Source organism: Ursus americanus, chromosome 7 (genome assembly GCF_024610735.1).
Source record: "Ursus americanus isolate L20-20 chromosome 7, mUrsAme1.1.p, whole genome shotgun sequence".
NCBI lineage: Eukaryota > Metazoa > Chordata > Mammalia > Carnivora > Ursidae > Ursus > Ursus americanus.
Window position 1 is genome coordinate 38,441,954 of NC_142133.1, and position 18,964 is coordinate 38,460,917.

Sequence of the window (18,964 nt, forward strand, 5' to 3'; positions counted from 1 at the left end):
GTGAATTTAGAAACAGTATTACAAATAAATACTGAAGGCTGATAATAATAGAAGTATCATGTCTCAGTACTGAAACGGGGAAACCTAAAATCTGAAGGCGTTCCAGAAGACTGTGATAAAGACAGAAAGAGCCTCAATACAACCTTTTAAAAAATAATAGTAAAAGCCAAGTAAAAGGCCATGTTTAACCATGGCCCCCTATTTCTAACATAAAAGAAGATATAGAACATAAGTCATTACTACCTAGCTGTCAAACTTCCTCTTAGAGGAAGATAGAACATACCTAGATAAGGAAAGAAAGAAGTCAAAGAGCTGATCTGTCCATATTGTATTTTGAAAATAGTCCGGGTGCAGCTGCTCACATCAGGATCAATAGATAAGCTAATATATAAGATAAATGATTTTCCACAGGGTGCCAAGACTACACACTGCAGAAAGAACACTTCAACAAATGGTGTTAGAAAACTGGTATCCACATGCAAAGGAATGAAGTTGAACCCTTACTTTTTACTATATACAAAAATTAACTCAAAGTCGGATCAAAGATCCAAATAAAAGAGCTAAATTAATTTAAAAACTTCTAGAAGAAAAGGGAAAAGCTTCATGACATTTGATTTGTCAAGGATTTCTTGGATTTGACACCAGAAGCATAGACAACAAAAGCAAAAATAAATGCATTATACTACTAGGAATTAAAAATTGCATTAAAGGACACAACAGGGTGCAAAGGCACCTTGGGAATGGGGAGAAAATATTTGGAAATCATGGTAATTGGTTAATATCCAGATTATACACGCAACTTCTATAATTCAACAACAAAGAAACCCAATTTAAAAATGGGCAAAGGACTTGAATAGACAGTTTTCCTAAGAAGATATATGACTAGCCAACAAGCATATGAAAAGATGCTTGAAATCACTAATCATCAGAGGAATGCAAATCACAAACCACAATGAGATACAACTCCATACCCATTAGGATGTGGACAAAAAGAACAGAAAGTAATTGTCCCAGCAATGCAGAGGAATTGGAACCCTTGTGCACTGTTGGTGTGAATATAAAATGTTGCAGCTATTATGGAAAACAGGATCAAGGTTCCTCAAAGAATTAGAAATAGAATTACCACGATTCAGCAATCCTACTTCTGGGTGTATATCCAAAATAATTCAAAGCAACATCTCAGAGATATCTGCATACTTAAGTTCATCACAGCATTATTTACAATTAATCAAGTTATGAAAACAACCCAGATGTTCAACAGATGATAAAGAAAATGTGGTACATACATCCAATAGAATGTAACCTTAAAAATGAAGGCAATCCTGTCACATGCTATAACACAGACGAACTCACAGACGTTGTGCTAAGTTGAAATAAGCCAGTCACAAAAGGACAATACTGTATATTTCACATATATGTAAGTATCTAAAGTAGTCAGAATTCTAGAAACATAATATAGAAAAGTATTTGCCCAGGGCTGGTAGAGGGGGTGGAGGGAGAATTGGTGTTTAGTGGGTATGGTGTTTAATGTTGCAAGATGAAGATGTTCTAGAGTTCTGTGGCACAGCAATGTGAATATACTTAGCACTGCTGAACCGTATACTTAAAAATAGTTAAGTTGGTAAATTTAATGTTATGTTTTGTACCACAATAAAAAAAAATGTGTAAGATGAAAAAACTGCAACTCTGCAATGGGTAGTGTAGGAGACATAGCTTGGAGAAGAAAGATGGAACTACAATCTGTAAAAGCATATTCTAGAAGACAAGAAATTTTTTCCTTAATGTTTTACACTATGAATAATTATAGAAGACATGAGCTGTGTTAAATAAAGTTTACATAATAACAAGAGGTAAAGAGATTCAGGGGATCAGAGAACAAATTGAAGGAAAAGAATTTTAACAGAAGAAGGAGATGAAAGCAATTAGAAAAAATAATTTGAGGAATGACAGTAGAAATCTTAACACAGTGGTAACTGTTAGTATCTCTAAAGAAGGTAACAAAAAATAAGATGTATAAGGAAAACCGAATCTGCAGTTTAAAAGGACCTACCCCAGTCCTAAGGAAAAATCTGTATGTAATAATCAACACCCAGACATATGTTGGTGATAGTACTGAACTTCAAAGAAAAAGAGTACATTGTACAGGCATCCACACAGAAAAGGCAAGGCAAAAAAAAAACAAAAAGAAAAATCAGCAAGGAGACAGGCAGAAGAAAGGCAGGCTAAAAGAAGTGTAAGTGAGCTGTTTTCATCCTTTAGGATGATAAGTCAAGAAATACACGTGTAGGGACGCCTGGGTGGCTCAGTTGTTAAGCGTCTGCCTTTGGCTCAGGGCGTGATCCCGGCGTTTTGGGATCAAGTCCCGCATCAGTCTCCTCCGCTGGGAGCCTGCTTCTTCCTCTCCCACTCCCCCTGCTTGTGTTCCCTCTCTCACTGGCTGTCTCTCTCTCTGTCAAATAAATAAATAAAATCTTAAAAAAAGAGAGAGAGAAAAAAAGAAAAGAAATACATGTGTAAGTTATAGTATTTAAAATTATGAAAGTTATTTCTAAAAGAATTAAAACTATAAAACGTCTACAATATTTAGAAAAATGGTAGGAGTAACAGAGTAAGGGGAAGGAAAAAGAAAAAAGAAAATCTGTAACAAAAGAAAAAATACCGGGCACCTGGGTGGCTCAGTCAGATAAGTGTCTGCCTGTGGCTCAGGTCCTGATCCTGGTGTACTGGGATCAAGCCTCACATCCGTCTCCCTGTTCAGGGGTGAGTCTGCTCCCTCTTCCTCTCCCTCTGCTCATGCTACCCCCCTCTCTCTCTCAAATAAATAAAATCTGAAAAGGAAAAAATACCACAAAACAGAGAATGGAGAACATATAAACATTGGGGCCCCTGGACGGTGCTGTCAGTTAAGCCTCTGACCTTTGATCTTAGCTCAGGTCTTGATCTCACAGTTGAAAATTTGAGCCCCACACTGGGCTCCGTGCTGGGTGTGGGGCCTATTAGAAAAAAAAAACAGGGGCGCCTGGGTGGCTCAGTCGTTAAGCGTCTGCCTTCGGCTCAGGGCGTGATCCTGGCGTTGTGGGATCGAGCCCCACATCAGGCTCCTCCGCTGGGAGCCTGCTTCTTCCACTCCCACTCCCCCTGCTTGTGTTCCATCTCTTGCTGTCAAATAAATAAATCTTTAAAAAAAAAAAAAAAGAGAAAAAACAAAACAACACTATATATATTTATGGGATACATTCATTAATTAAAAAAAACTCAGGTTAAAAAACAAACTCAGTTCCATGCTATATAGCAGACACATTAAAAACAAAGTGACTCAGAACGGTTGCAAGTAAAAGGAAAACTAGAGACATATCAAAAAGAAATTTGGAAACATAATATTTGGAAGCACCCAAAGTGTTGCAGGAATCAAGGAGGAATATTTTTATACTGATTTGCAATGCACAATCAGGCTATAACACGTACATCTTCAACCATGAATTAGCATAAAAATATATATAAAATGAAAATGAAAACACTCTTAAGTGGCGAGAGGGAACTTTGGTTGGAGATGGGAGGAATGCAGAACAGACCGTAAACTAACAAAACTCTAGAGAACCCTCAAGGAGAAATGGACAATACAGAATAATAGTAGAGAGGTTGATTACCCATGCTTACCTCGTGAGAGATCATAGAAATGAAATTTTTTATAAAAAGCATAGTTAAGGGGTGCCTGGGTGGCACAGCGGTTAAGCGTCTGCCTTCGGTTCAGGGCGTGATCCCGGCGTTCTGGGATCGAGCCCCACATCAGGCTCCTCCGCTGTGAGCCTGCTTCTTCCTCTCCCACTCCCCCTGCTTGTGTTCCCTCTCTCGCTGGCTGTCTCTATCTCTGTCAAGTAAATAAATAAAATCTTAAAAAAAAAAAAAAAGCATAGTTAAAAATACATCTGGGAATAATGCAAATAATGAGGGTAATCTAATAGATATGTATAAATGTATGCTTCAAAAAATCTTTAAAACTTTTCAGATGCCCATAGAACATTTCTGAAGAGCTTTATTGATATATAATGCACGTACTATACAGTTCACCCATTTAAAGTATACAATTCAATGGTTTTTACCCTAGTCATAGGTATGTGCAGCCATCAACACAGTTGATTTTAGGATGTTTTCATTACCTCAAGAACAAACCCTATACCCTTAGCTATCACCCCTCTAATCCCCTCATCACTCTCTACTGCTCTACTTTGTCTCTATAGATTTCTCTATTCTGGCCCTTAATACAATAATTAATAAGGAATCATATAAAATGTAGACTTTTGTGACTGGCTTCCTTTAAGTCAGCATGATGTTTTCAGGTTCATATAAGTTATAACACATATCAATATTTTTTTCATTTTAATGGCTGAATAAGATTCCATTGTATGTATATGCCACATTTTATCCATTTGCCCATTAATAGACATTTGGGTCATTTCTACCTTTTGACTATGATAAATAATGCTTCTGTATAAATATTCATATACAAGTTTTTGTGTGGACATATGTTTTCTTTTTCTCTTGGGTATATACCAAGGAGTAGAATCACTGGGTTATATAACTTGAAATTTCATCATTTAAGGAACTCTCAGACTGTTTGCCAGAGTTGCTCCATTATTTTACATTCCCACTAGCAGTATATGAGGATTCCAGTTTCTCAACAACCTCAATAACACTTATTATTATCTGACTTTTTAAAAATTTATTTATTTATTTATTTATTTGTTTGAGAGAGAGAGAACAAGTATGGGGAGGAAGGGCGGAGGGAGAAGGAGAGAAAATCTCAAGCTGAGCGCAGAGCCTGACTCAGGGCTTGATCCCATGACCCTGAGATCACAACCTGAGCCGAAACCAAGAGTTGGACATTTAACTGACTGTGTCACCCAGGTGCCCCCTGACTTTTTGATTGTACCTATTCTAGTGGGTATCAACTGGTATCTCATTTTGCTGTTGATTTGCGTTTCCCTCATGACTAATGATGTTGAACATCTTTTTGTGTGCTTATTGGTCAATTGTACATCTTCCTTTGAGAAATATCTATTCAGAACCTGATGTGGTTTTTATTTGGGTTATTTCTCTTTTTATTGAGTTCTAAGAGTTATTTATATATTCTGGATACATTTTTTCTATCAAAATTTTGATTTTCAAACATATTCTCCATTGCGTGGGTTGTCTTTTCACTTTCTTGATGATATCCTTTAAAGTGGAAAAGTTTGTAATTTTGATGAAGTCTCTTTTTTCTTTTGTTGCTCATGTTCTAACAACCTTTTGCCAAATCCAAGGTCATGAAGATTTATCCCTGTGTTTTCTTCTAAGGTTTTATACTTTTAGTTTTACTTTTAGGTCTTTGATTCATTTTGAGTTAAATTTTGTATATAGTGTATATAATTTTGTATATAAGGGTCCAACTTAATTCTTTTCCATGTGGTTATCCAGTTATGATACAGCACCATTTGTTAAAAAGACTTCTTTCTTCATTAAATGGGCTTGGCACCCTTATTGAAAATCAGTTGACCATAGATGCATGATTTATTTCTGGGCTCTCAGTTCTATTCCACTGATCTATATGTCTTTCCCTGTGTCAGTGCCACAATGTCTTGATAAATAGCTTCGTAGTAAGATTTGAAATTGGGAAGTGTGAGTTTTCCGACTTTGTGTTATTTTTCAGAATTGTGTTGGTTATTCTGGTTCCCTTAAAATTCCACATGAATTTTGGCGTCAGCTTGGCAATTTCTACAAAGAAATCAGCTAGGATTCTGGTAGGGATTGTGTTGAATCTGTGATCATTTTGGGAATTGTTGCCTTTTAAATAATGTTTAGTCTTCCAATCTATGAACTGTTATTTGCAAGTGTGTAACAATACAATTGACTTTTTAATATTTACCTTTTATCCTTCAACCATGGTGAACTTATTTTAGTAGTTTTAATATAAATGTTTTATGTATTCCTTAGAACTTTCTAGATCCTAGAAAGCAAGTAGGGAGCCTGATGCGGGGCTCAGTCCCAGGACCCTGGGATCATGACCTGAGCCGAAGGCAGAACCAGCTGAGCCACCCAGGTGCCCCTGACATTTTGTCTTTAAACACTGAGTATGGTTTTAGCTGTGGGTTTTTCATAGATCCCTTTATCAGATTGAAGGTGTTTCCCTTTATTCCTAGTTTGTTGAGTGTGTTTATCAAGAAAGGGGGGGAAGGAGGGGTTGGATTTTGTTAAATGCTTTTTCTGTGCCTTTTGACATGATAAAGTGAGTTTTGTGTTTTAATATTGATTGATTTTTGGATATTGAACCGACCTTATATTTGTGGGATAAATCTCACTTGGTGAAGGTGTATAATATGTTATATTTAGATGTTAGTTTGCTGGTATTTTGTTCAGGCTTTTTGTGTCCATATTCATAAGAGATCTCAGTCTGTAATTTTCTTGTGATGTATTTGTTGGGTTTTATTATCAGGGTAACACTGGCCTCATAAAATGAATTGGCAAGTGTTCCCTTCTCTTTATTTTTTAGAAGAACTTATAAAAAATCAGTTTTAATTCTTTAAATGTTCGGTAGATGGGGTGCCTGGGTGGCACAGCGGTTAAGCGTCTGCCTTCGGCTCAGGGCGTGATCCCGGCGTTATGGGATCGAGCCCCATGTCAGGCTCCTCCACTATGAGCCTGCTTCTTCCTCTCCCACTCCCCCTGCTTGTGTTCCCTCTCTCGCTGGCTGTCTCTATCTCTGTTGAATAAATAAAAATAAAATCTTTAAAAAAAAATAAATGTTCGGTAGAATTCAGGGGTGAAGATGTCTGGGCCTGGACTTACTTTGTAGGTAGTTTTTTTTTATTACTAGCTCAAACTCTTCATTTGCTCTCAGTCCATTCAGATTGTCTATTACTTCTTGAGTCATTTTCAGTGGTTTACGACTTTCTAGGAATGGAATTTGTCCATTTAAGTTATCTAATTTGTTGGCATACATAGTTCATAGTATTCCTTTATAATCCTTTTTATTTCTGTAAATAAATAAAATGTATTTATTAGTGATAAATTGGTACTAATGTTCTCTACTTCATTTTTTATATGAGTCTTAGTTTTTTCCTTGGCTTATCTAGCTAAAGTTTGTCTATTTTGTTAATTTTTTGTGAGAACCAGCCTTTGGTTTCAATTATTTTTTTCCTTTTTTATTCTCTATTTCATTAGTTTTCACTCTGATCTTTATAATTTCCTTCCTTCTGTTTGCTTTAGTTTTAGTATGCTCTTTTTCTTATGCTTAGGTGGAAGTTTAGGGTTTTTTACTTGATCTTTCTGCTTTCTAGTTATAGGCATTTACAACCATAAATTTTCCCCCTAAGATCTAGCTGTATCTGGGGTGGCTGCGTGGCTCAGTTGGTTAAGTGTCCAACTCCTGGATTCTGTTCAGATCATGATCCAGGGGTCATGGGATCAAGCCCTGCATTGGACTACTCGCTCAGATTTTATTTTTTTGTCAGAGAGAGAGCGAGAGCGAGAACAAGTAGAGGGATCAGCAGGCAGAAGCAGGCTCCCAGCTGAGCAAGGAGCCTGATGTGGGATTAGATCCCAGGACCCTGGGATCATGACACCTGAGCTGAAGGCAGATGCTTAACCCACTGAGCCACCCAGGCATTCCTCAAAACTATCTTCTAACACTTATCAGAGTTGACATGACAGTTAAGCATCTTCAGGTCCCAAAAATAAAGTGAAAGCCCGAACCCACTGTAGAGATAATTAAGCACTAAAGCTAACTGTCACCCTAAGGGTTTTAGCTGAATTCTGTAGATATGGGATTTTTTTCCTTTTTTTTTTTCTTTTTCTTTTCTCTCTCTCTCTCCCTCTTTTTTTCTTTCTTTCTTCCCCCCCCCCCGTGCTGAGCAGCAAAGCAGTTTATTGAGTGATAGTAAAGTTTATTGAGCGATACTACAAAGCTCCCAACGAGGGAGGGGACCCAAGAGGCTTGCCCTGGGATTTATTTTTAATGTCTACATGAAGTTGGAAACAAACTATACAACTTAGGGCACACCCAAAGTGAAAAGATCTTGCTTGGGTTTCCAGTAGGCTGCAATCTAAGTAAAAGAATAAATAAGAAATAAACACATCCGTGCAAAAGAGTAAAAGCAAGGAAATTTGCCTGTGTCAGCCATGGTAACAAGCTTGGGGGGAAGAAGGCAGTGGCAAATTTATCCTGAAATGTGTAACTGCAGACCAGCTCTCGGGCAGGTTTATAGTTGTGAATTTTGGAGTGGTACAATTTGTTGGTGCAATGAACTACATGTTACTTGAAAATTCTCCAGCCCAGAATTTTATTTAAAATAGCCCTAGGTTGGTAGTGCCAACTCATACGCCTGAAGGCTGAAGCAGATGCACATCTCTCTAAAGAAATTTCAACTTTTTACCATGAGTCCATATTGATATAAATAAATGATTAAATAAATAAATGGGAGCAAATAGACAATTCTGTGCAGAATTCCAAATGTATGAGTATTTATGGAGTATATGGACACTCCACCCTTAAGGAGACAGAGCATAACTCCTTCCTCGTTAAGAGTGGATTGCTCATAGTAAGGGGAAAGAGAGTAAGTTTATAGTGAAGAACCTGACAAACACTACCTCAGCCAGGTAATCAAAGTTAACACCAACAGTGATAAGTCATGCTCATGGTATGTACCCTTAACATGTGATGAGAATGGCACTTTAAAGTCTTCCTCCCCAAAACCTGAAACGCCAGTCTAGTCATGAGAAAAACATCAAAAACCCAAATGAACATTCATCAAAATATTTGATCAGTACTTTTCAAAACTGTCAGGGCCATGAAAAACAAGAAAAATCTGGGGAACTGTCACAGACCGGAATAACCTAAGGAGATATGATAACTAAATGTAATGCAGTTTACCTATATGGGAGCCTGGAACAGAAAAAGAACATTAGGTATAAACTAAAGAAATCAGATAGAGTGTAGGCTTTGATTAATAATAATTCATCTTTATTGGTTCATTAAATGTAATAAATGTACTGTATTGATGTAAGGTGTTAATAATAGAAGTAACTGGGTATGAAGTATAGGAAAGTATTTGTACTACCTTCACTGTTTTTCTGAGAATAAACTATTCTAAATCAAAAGGTTTATTTTAAAAAACTCACGCGTTAAAAAACAAACAAACCTACACATGTTGTGATGAGCACTGGGTGTTATATACAACTAATGAATTGTTGAACGCTACATCAAAACCTAATGACGTACTATATGTTGGCTAACTAACATAATAAAAAACACGTAGAAATAAAAAACTCATGCATCCATACTGATTTTAAAACACATTAAGATTCATTGATTAGATAGATAAGAAAAGGGGAGGCTTCTGTTCATAGTACAATGCCAACTAAACATAGGAAAAATAGAGTTAGAAAATCTCCATAGTTAACCCTCATAGTAATAATAGATGTAAGCAAGAATCATCAGTGAATGATAAAACCAGTGAGTGAAAATTTATGGGGGAGAAGGATATTTATTCAGCCTTGAAATATCCCACAATATCTTCCCACATTGCTCATTAATTTCAAAGGGAAAAAAGTTAACCTTTGCAGTAGAGAACTCTGGACTTCAGTATTAACATCCACCAGGAATAGGACACATTGAAATTATGTACTCTACATATGATGTACTTAGAAGGACACATTACTCCTGTAGAACTGTTGAAATGCGTAACTTTAATCACAGTGAAACTCACAGAAACTCAAATTGAAGGACATTCTACAAATAACTGTTCTGTCATCTTCAAAAATGCAGGTGTCATGAAGGACAAAAGCCGAGGAACTACTCTAGATTAATGGATACTAAAGAGACATGGCAGCTGAATGTAGTCATGATCCTAGATTGAGCTCTAGCCCAGGGGAAAAAGACTACAAAGGACGGTCTGGGGAAAATTGCTGAAATTTGAATATAAACTTCACATTAGTATCATGTCAATGTTAAATTAGATATGTTTGATAATGGTATTTAAGAGACTACCTTTCTTTCTAGGGTATACGTCCTATAGTATGTGAAAAGGCAGGGTGAAAAAGACATGATGTTTACAACTTCTTCCATGGTGGCTCAGATAAAATATTAATAATATATGTATATATGTGTTTATGGTTGTGAAAGAGAGATAAAGGCAGTGTAGCAAAATGTTAGTAACTGGTGAATCTAAGAGAAATATATAAGTTCATTATACTGTTTTGCAGCTTTTTCGTAGGATTGGATTTTTTTTTTAAATAAAATAAAGTTTCTCTTTACCAGAAAGAGTCTGAAAAAGGTGATGGAGATGGTGTAGGGTTTAGCCACACAAGGTATTAAAATGAACTATAGAACAGTAGTAGTTAAAAGGATGCTGCTGGAGCAAGAGACTGAGAGTGGGCACATTAATGGAAATAAACTTAATACAGTGAGAATCTACTCTGTGATAAAACTGCCATTTCACATTAGTTTGGAATAGATGGATTATTCAACAAATCATGCCAAGATGCTTACCTAGCACTTGGGGACGTGGAAGTACAGACTTAAGTTGTAGTTCTACCTTCTCTTACCAAAATTCATATATTTCAGAGATGTAAGTGTATAAAAGCACGAAATCATAAAAGTTCTAGATGAAGGTATGGATTATTGTTACTTAATAAGGTAAGGTGACAAAATCTAAAAGTCATAAAGGCAAAGATTTGATAAATTTGTCTACATTTTTAAATTTAAATTTCTTTATGGTGAAAAAATACCATATACGAAGTCAATTTATAAGTGGAGAGTAGGAAAAGAATTTTAAACTGATATTGAGGGGCGCCTGGGTGGCACAGCGGTTAAAGCGTCTGCCTTCGGCTCAGGGCGTGATCCCGGCGTTATGGGATCGAGCCCCACATCAGGCTCCTCCGCTATGAGCCTGCTTCTTCCTCTCCCACTCCCCCTGCTTGTGTTCCGTCTCTCGCTGGCTGTCTCTATCTCTGTTGAATAAATAAATAAAATCTTTAAAAAAAAAAAAAGAATTTTAAACTGATATTGAGAAAAGGGGGCTAATTTCCTTAATGTGCAAAGAACTTTTCATAAATCAAAGACAGTCTGACAGAAAAAAAATCAAAGGACATGAGCAGGAATTTTATGGTAAAAGAAATATAAATGGCCATTAAAAATATGAAATAATACTTAGCCTTTTTAATAATTAAAGAAATATACTAAATTACAGGTTTTTTTTAAAGGCTTTTAGTATAGATGAAAAAATTTGATGCCAATAAAAATTATTGTTGGGGTATGGGAAAACGTACATACATTTTCATAATACTGTTGTTAGAATTGCAAATTTATGGCAAATTTTTTGAGGAGTAGGGCAGTTTGGCAATATCTAACTGTTATGACTTTAGTAAATTAACATTTGTTAAGTAGAGCTCTGGGATGTCCAATGGCTCAATAAAAGAGCACAGGGGAGTTAAATTAGAGAAGTTTATTACAGGTTCTGGAGGAGGTACATGGCATGCTTTGGGAGGCTACACGCGGAGGTCAAGGCAGGGTGCAGGCAGAGAAAATGGCAGGACCTGGAGTACATGCCTTTATTGGGGTCTACAAGTGGAGCTCCTTGGGGTTCCCAGGCCAAGTCCGGATTGGTCAATTCAAAATCGGAAATAACGGTATTTTGGTAAGTTTGTCAGGAGTTTTATCTAAGGAGGGAGGTGCATATGGGAAAGGCCCTGTTTATCACAAGGATTTTTGGGGAAATCATATAAGGAACTAAATTTACTTATGACTCTGCAGGTTGTTCTCTAGTGCATGCATTCATGGAAGGGACTAGCATCAGTTCAAAGGACCTGCAGGCCACTTGCCCCCTAGAATGGATGCTGAGGCAGCAATATTATGGACCCCACTTTATCTAAACTCTCAACACTGACTAAAACTGAAATAAATGTCCTTGTCACCCAGCATTTCCACTTGCAGGAGTTAGACACATAAAGTTGTACCAAATATATAAAATCATACACACACACATACACAAAACATTCACTGCAGCATTCTTCAGAAGAATAAACAACTGGAAACAGCCTAAATATCTAGTTAAATTATGGTATGTCAAATCAGTTAATATAAAATGTTTGCATATACATAAAATCTTTTTTTCTTTGAACAAATAGTTTTGCATTACTTGGCAGCATTTTATCTGAATGGATATACAAAACCTGCTTAATAGTTGTTATTACTGGAAAGTGGGCCTGGGGGCTTAGGAATATCAGGGAGACCTTTTTCACCTTCATTGCATTCATTGCATTTTTCAAATATTTTACAATGAGCATGTTTAACTTTAATTTTCATTGCATTATTTGAATATTTTGCAATGAGCGTGTTTAACTTTAATTTTTAAAAAGTGGTAAATCATATTTTTAATATATTTGGGGGGAATTTAGCAAATGTTATGTATAGAACTAATGCATTATCAGAAGTAGATAACTACCTCAACTGATTTGACCGTTACTCTTAAAGAAGTGCCATGAGGGGTTCCTGGGTGGCTCATTCAGTTAAGTGTCGATTCTTGATCTCAGCTCAGGTCGTGATCTCAGGGTCCTGAGTTCAAGCCACACCCTGGGGCTTTAAAAAAAAAAAAAAAAAGGTGCCATGAGATAGGATTGGCTAGTCTCATTGTTCATTGAGCCCTTTATACTCAGTGAACTCAGCTTGCTCACTTTCTACTCTTTACTATATATTTTACTTCAGCCCCAAGTCAGTGGTACTGTGTTGATTAAAAATGCTGATATTAGAAAACAAATATACTTTACAGTAATGTTGTTTCCTTGTTCTTTTACTTTTGCTTTTTTTAAAAAAAAATATTTATTTATTATTTGAGAGAGCATGAGAGTGAGCATGAGCTGGGGTGAGGGACAGAAAGAAGAAGAGAGAATCTCAAGCAGACTCCGTGCTGAGTGCGAGCCCGACACGTGGCTCGATCTCACAACCCTGAGATCATGACCTGAGCCAAAAATCAAGAGTTGGTCGCTTAACAAGCTGAGCCACCCAGGTGCCCCATATTTTTGCTTTATTTTTTAATGTATTCTATCTAGCCCTTTGAAATTTTGCTTCTTTTATACTGTTGCTGTGGTATCCTTCCTGAAATACAGCCATAATCATGTTACTCCTCTGCTCAAAATGATATAGTGGCTCTTAATTTCCATTAAGAATAAAGTTAAAGTCCTTAGTCTAGTGTTCCAGGCTCCATATAATTTGTCCCCAAATACCTCCCTCCCATTCGTTCCCCTTCCTTCCTTCCTTCCTTCCTAGATCTACCTATTGGCCATTTTATGTCTTCTTTGAAGAAATGTCTGTTCAAGTCCTTTGCCCAGTTTTTCAGCCGGATTATTATTTTACTACTGAGTTATATGAATTCTTTATATATTTTGGAGATTATCCTCTCCTCAGATATCCAGCATGCATATATTTTCTCTCATTCCATAGTTTGCTCTTTCACTTTATTGTTTCCTTTTCTGTGCAGAACCTTTTTATTTTGAGGTAGTCCCACTTGTTTATTTTTGTTTTTGTTGCCTGTGCTTTTGGGGTCATATCCATGAAATCCCAAGATCAGTGTCGTGAAGCTTTTCCCCTTTGTTTTCTTCTAGGAGTTTTATAGTTTCAGGTCTTACATTTAAGTCTGTAATCCATTGTGAGTGGATATTTTTAAGATTTTATTTATTTGAGAGAGAGAGCATGAGCAGGGGGAGGGGCAGAGGAAGAGGGAGAAGCAGACTCCTGGCTGAGCAGGGACCCCGACCCAGGGCTCGATCCCAGAACCCTGAGATCATGACCCTAGCCGAAGGCAGATGCCTAACCAACTAAGCCACCCAGGCACCCCTTGAGTTGATTTTTGTGTAGGGTGTAAGGTAAGGGTCTATTTAATTCTTTTGCCTATGGATATCTAGTTTTCTAAAACCATTTGCTCAAGAGCCTGTTCTTTCCCTTCTGGGTATTCTAAGCACTCTTATTGAAGATCAATTGACCATAAATGGGTGGATTTATTTCTGGGCTGTCTGTTCTGTTGGCCCCAAATAACCTTTCCTACCTTATTTTATCTACTGCCTTTGCTTTGTATATTGTATAGACACATAAGCTGAATGTTTACACTGAACTATTTGCTTTATACTTTCCCACTTTTATGCCTTTGCTCATGCTACTTAATGAAACGAGGGGAAAAGCCAGCATGATTGGAATATAATTAACAAGGAGGAGAGTAATGCATGGTGAGGTACAGGTACACCTTGTTAAGGAGTTTGAATTTTGTTCCAAGAGTAAGAGAAAATTGTTAAATAGAAAATGATAGGTCCAATTTACATTTTTGTGGGTTTTTTTAAGATTTTATTTATTTATTCGACAGAGATAGAGACAGCCAGCGAGAGAGGGAACACAAGCAGGGGGAGTGGGAGAGGAAGAAGCAGGCTCATAGCAGAAGAGCCTGATGTGGGGCTCGATCCCAGATTGCCGGGATCACGCCCTGAGCCGAAGGCAGACACTTAACCGCTGTGCCACCCAGGCGCCCCCCCAATTTACATTTTTGAAGTTTACTGTTTGAAGAACAGATTGGAAGAGGACAGGAATGGATGCCTTCTTTTTTTTTTTTTTTCTTTTTCTTGCGTAATTACTCGGGCCAGTACTTCCAGTAGTATGTTGAATAAAAGTGGCAAGAGTAGGTATCCTTGTCTTATTTCCTGATCTTAAAGGAAAAGCTTTCAGTTTTTTACCATTGAATATGATGTCAGCTATGGTCTTGTCATATATGAACTGCATTGTGTTGAGGTACATTCCTTCTATATCTATTTTGTTGAGAGTTTTTGTCGAGTGGATATTGAATTTTCTCAAATACTTTGTCTACATCTGTTGAGATGATACATGGTTTTTATCCTTCATTTTGTTAATTTGGTATATCACATTGATCGAATTGTGGGTATTGAACCATCCTTGAATCCCTGCAATAAATCCCACTTGATCATGATGTATGATCCTTTTTATATATTGTTGAATTTGGTTTGCTAATATTTTGTTGAGGATTTTTTACTCCTGTGTTCATTAGGGATATTGGCTTGTAATTTTCTTGTCTGGGGTCAGGGTAATAGTAGCCTCATAAACGAGTTTGGAAGTGTTCCCTCTTCTTGTACTGTTTGGAAGACTTTGAGAAGATTTTGTATTCTTTAAAATGTTCGGTAGAATTTACCGGTGAAGCCATCTGGTCCTGGACTTTTGTTTGTTGGGAAGTTTGAGAGTCTTTTTATACTTATTAGGTATAAAAATCCATGTATCTTATTGTAGTCTGGGGAAATTGTCTTAGGGATTCTCAGAGTAATGAAAATTCTGGTTGCCAATAATCTATAGTGTGGGCAAAAAGGATCCCATAGTCACAAGTGTTACTTTGTTGCGCATATATATATATCTTTGTTTCTACGCATGACTTGGAACTCCAAAAGTGTGTACATTAGTGTTTACAGCTAGGGTTTATAAATTGTAAGATGTTCTTATATCTAAAAATGCCTGTTTTGATATAGAATAATGACTGTGAAAAACTGAAGATGAAGATAGTAAATTTTATGTTAGGTGTATTTTACCACAATAAAAAAAATTGGGAAATGTGAAGATGATTCAGAGAAAGGAATTTTAAAAGCCTCTAAGAGACATGAAGAGTTTTTTTTTTTTTTCTTCATCCTGCCTGTTTAATTACTGATGATGAAAATGAGGTCTCAGGTTTCTTAGCTGAAAATAAGGTTAACAGTACCTCTCGCTCAGTTTTATCAACAAGATTGATTTAAAAGGAAAAGAGACAGATAGAGAGCACATATCATAATACTCCATGTGTAGCAGGCAGTGAATACATAGCAGTTGATGTTATAATCCAGAGAACTAAAGTGCCTTCCTAAGGTCACACAGCCAGTCTATGGCAGAATCTAACCTAGAATCCGAGTCTTTTGACCCTTAGTCCCTTAAAGTTTTATTGCATCAATCTGGCCCGCAGGCACACGGCTAGAATCCTTTGTGTAGTTAGTGAATTTCCTGAAACTTTGTATGAAGCTGTTCTTTCCTTAGGTCTTTGTTCTGTATCTAGAGAATTAAGTGTGAATACCATTTCGAAAGGGAATGCAAATATTTTGAAAGTCCTTCAAAATCTTTTTCTTTCTCCTTTTCAGAGTCCAGATGTCATTCAGAATTTGAAAATACTACCCATTCTGTCTTCAGGTCAGCCAAGTTTTATTTTCATCATCCAGTGCACCTACCAAGTGATCAAGACTTTTGCCATGAATCCTTAGGGAGGAGTGTTTTCATGAGACATTCTTGGAAAGATTTCTTTCAGCATCGTCCAGATAAACAAAGAGAACACATTCGTCTTCCTTCCCCTCATCAAAATGTGGACAAGACAAAGGCAGATTATACCAGAATAGAGAGCCTCAGTATCAATGTGAACTTGGAAAACGAAGTGATGCATAGTCCTAAAAGTCGGGCTAGAGATTATCCCAAAAGTGACAAACAAATTAATGATCAACAAAAGGATCATAAGGTCACCCCAGAGCCAACAGCTCAGCACAGTGTGAGTTTGAATGAACTCTGGAACAAGTATCAGGAGCGAAAGAGGCAACAGAAACCTCCTGAGTTCAGTGACAGGAAAGAACTATCCTTGGTGGAGCGACTTGATCGTTTGGCTAAACTTCTTCAGAATCCCATCACATACTCTCTCCGGACCTCTGAAAGCACACAGGATGATAGCAGAGGGGAACGAGATGTTAAGGAATGGAGTGGTAGACAGCAACAGCAGAAAAACAAGCTTCAGAAAAAGAAGCGATATAAGAGCCTAGAGAAATTCCATAAAACCGCAGGAGAGCTTAAAAAAAGCAAGGTGCTTTCTACTCATCAAGCTGGGAAACCCAATCAGATTAAAATCGAACAGATTAAATTTGATAAGTATATCCTGAGAAAACAGCCAGGTGTTCATTATAGAAACAACACTTCTTCAGATTCTAGACCCTCAGAGGAGAGTGAGCTGCTCACAGACACCCCCACCAACATCGTTTCCACCACGACTTCTCCTGTGGAATCAGATATATTGACGCAAACAGATAGAGAGGTGACTTTGCATGAGAGGAGCAGCTCTATTTCCACCATTGACACTGCCCGACTGATCCAAGCTTTTGGCCAGGAAAGAGTTTGTCTGTCACCCAGACGAATTAAATTATACAGCAGCCTCACCGACCATCAGAGGAGATACTTTGAGAGGCGGAACAAGAAGAACAAGAAAGCACTGAATATGAGTCATCCCCAAATGACTTCTGAGCACACCAGAAGGAAACACATCCAGGTACATGGCTACAAATTGCATCTGGCAATGTGACTGCCTTTTTCATGGACTTTTTAGTTAAGCTTTGCACACAGGTGAAAAAAAAGCCAATTGCCCTTTCCTCACTATAACATTTCTTACCAACTGGAAAATAGTGAGAAAGTGTAGTACAGTGCTATTGTGAGTTGTCATTCTTTTCATCAACACTCAGTTAAACGAATTACCCTTTGGACGAAGGGCTTTGCTGCTAAATGCTTCAGAATCTGCAAAGTGTCCCCCTGGCACAGGGGGGCTTCCAGTTTAGGATGGTCTCCATTCCGAACAATAGTGCCTGGCTTTTTTGTTCGTTTGGGTTTTTTTGTTTATTCGTTCCTCCCTGTCTTTCAAGAAGTTTTGAGGTGCTTTTAAACACATACATTGATGCACACATACACATATACACACACCCATACATATATAAGTAATACAATAATGAGTTTTTTTGAGTAAATGAAGAATTAGAATAATAGAAAATTAAATTGAAGCCAGGGAGGCGTGAGCTACAACATGATTTTTAAAAATAAATAAATGAAGGGTTGTGAGTGATGGGAAGACAAGTTGAAGCCAGAAGGGAGATCAATATACCTGTGGATATGGTTGCTAGAACTGAGCCACGAATTTCGCTCCGTTTTCTAGCAGTTGGTGTTGCTAGAATTTTGTGACCTATTACATAAGTTTGTAATATAAAAACATACTAAAATTTCAAAAACATTATAGATATTTCTGATACTAAGACCTAAGAGAAATTCCTCTCATCTGTTCTCGTAAAGAAGGCACCACAGTGTGTCTAACAGTCTTCAACAGCATCCTTACAAGAGATTCAGTAACAGGGGCGCCTGGGTGGCACAGCGGTTAAGCGTCTGCCTTCGGCTCAGGGCGTGATCCCGGCAATCTGGGATCGAGCCCCACATCAGGCTCTTCTGCTATGAGCCTGCTTCTTCCTCTCCCACTCCCCCTGCTTGTGTTCCCTCTCTTGCTGGCTGTTTCTATCTCTGTCAAATAAATAAACAAAATCTTTAAAAAAAAAAAAAGATTCAGTAACAATACCCATAAGGTTAATATGACCTTAGATTAGGGAGGTAAAATTAGGGTATCCAGAGGAGTGCTCTCCAAAGAAGGATGCTTGCAAAATGGATCATTATAAAAAAAGAAAGGTGTTTAAAAAAAAAAAAAGTTAGATTTATATTTATTTTTCTCAACCTTTTAAAATTTATATTTCTGTATATCTTTTACAATATATGAGTATAGTCATAATTTATAGCTTATAAATAAATATCTACTTTGGTAATTTGTGCTCAAAAATACTTTATCAGTAGGACTGCATGATCAAAAAATTTAGAGACCACTTGTCTAGAGGAAAGGAAGCACAAGACATTCAGACAATTTGCCATAAATATTTCTCATAATTGAGTATTTGGTAGGTATTAAATGATAATGATTACTTGTATAAATAGTACAATATGACTTTTTTTCTTTAAAGTAAGTGAAGAATTGGGAATGATACAGATGAAGGTTTTTTGTTCCATAGAGGAGATCTGGATAAAAAGATCTCGATAGAGGGGTTTTTTGTGTGTGGTAAAACACAAACTTTACGTCAAGTT

The 18,964-nt window shown here is 37.1% G+C and overlaps 1 protein-coding gene across 8 annotated transcripts in view; it reads left to right on the forward strand.

The window, feature by feature from the left end:
- ALMS1 (ALMS1 centrosome and basal body associated protein) overlaps window positions 1-18,964 on the forward strand; it is a 214,840-nt gene that overhangs the window by 154,055 nt on the left and 41,821 nt on the right. For all 8 annotated transcript variants that reach the window (XM_045788273.2, XM_087863546.1, XM_087863545.1 and 5 more), the window contains one exon: window positions 16,183-17,345. In XM_045788273.2, coding sequence (XP_045644229.2) covers window positions 16,183-17,345 — 1,163 coding nt within the window. The remainder of the gene's footprint in view (window positions 1-16,182; window positions 17,346-18,964) is intronic.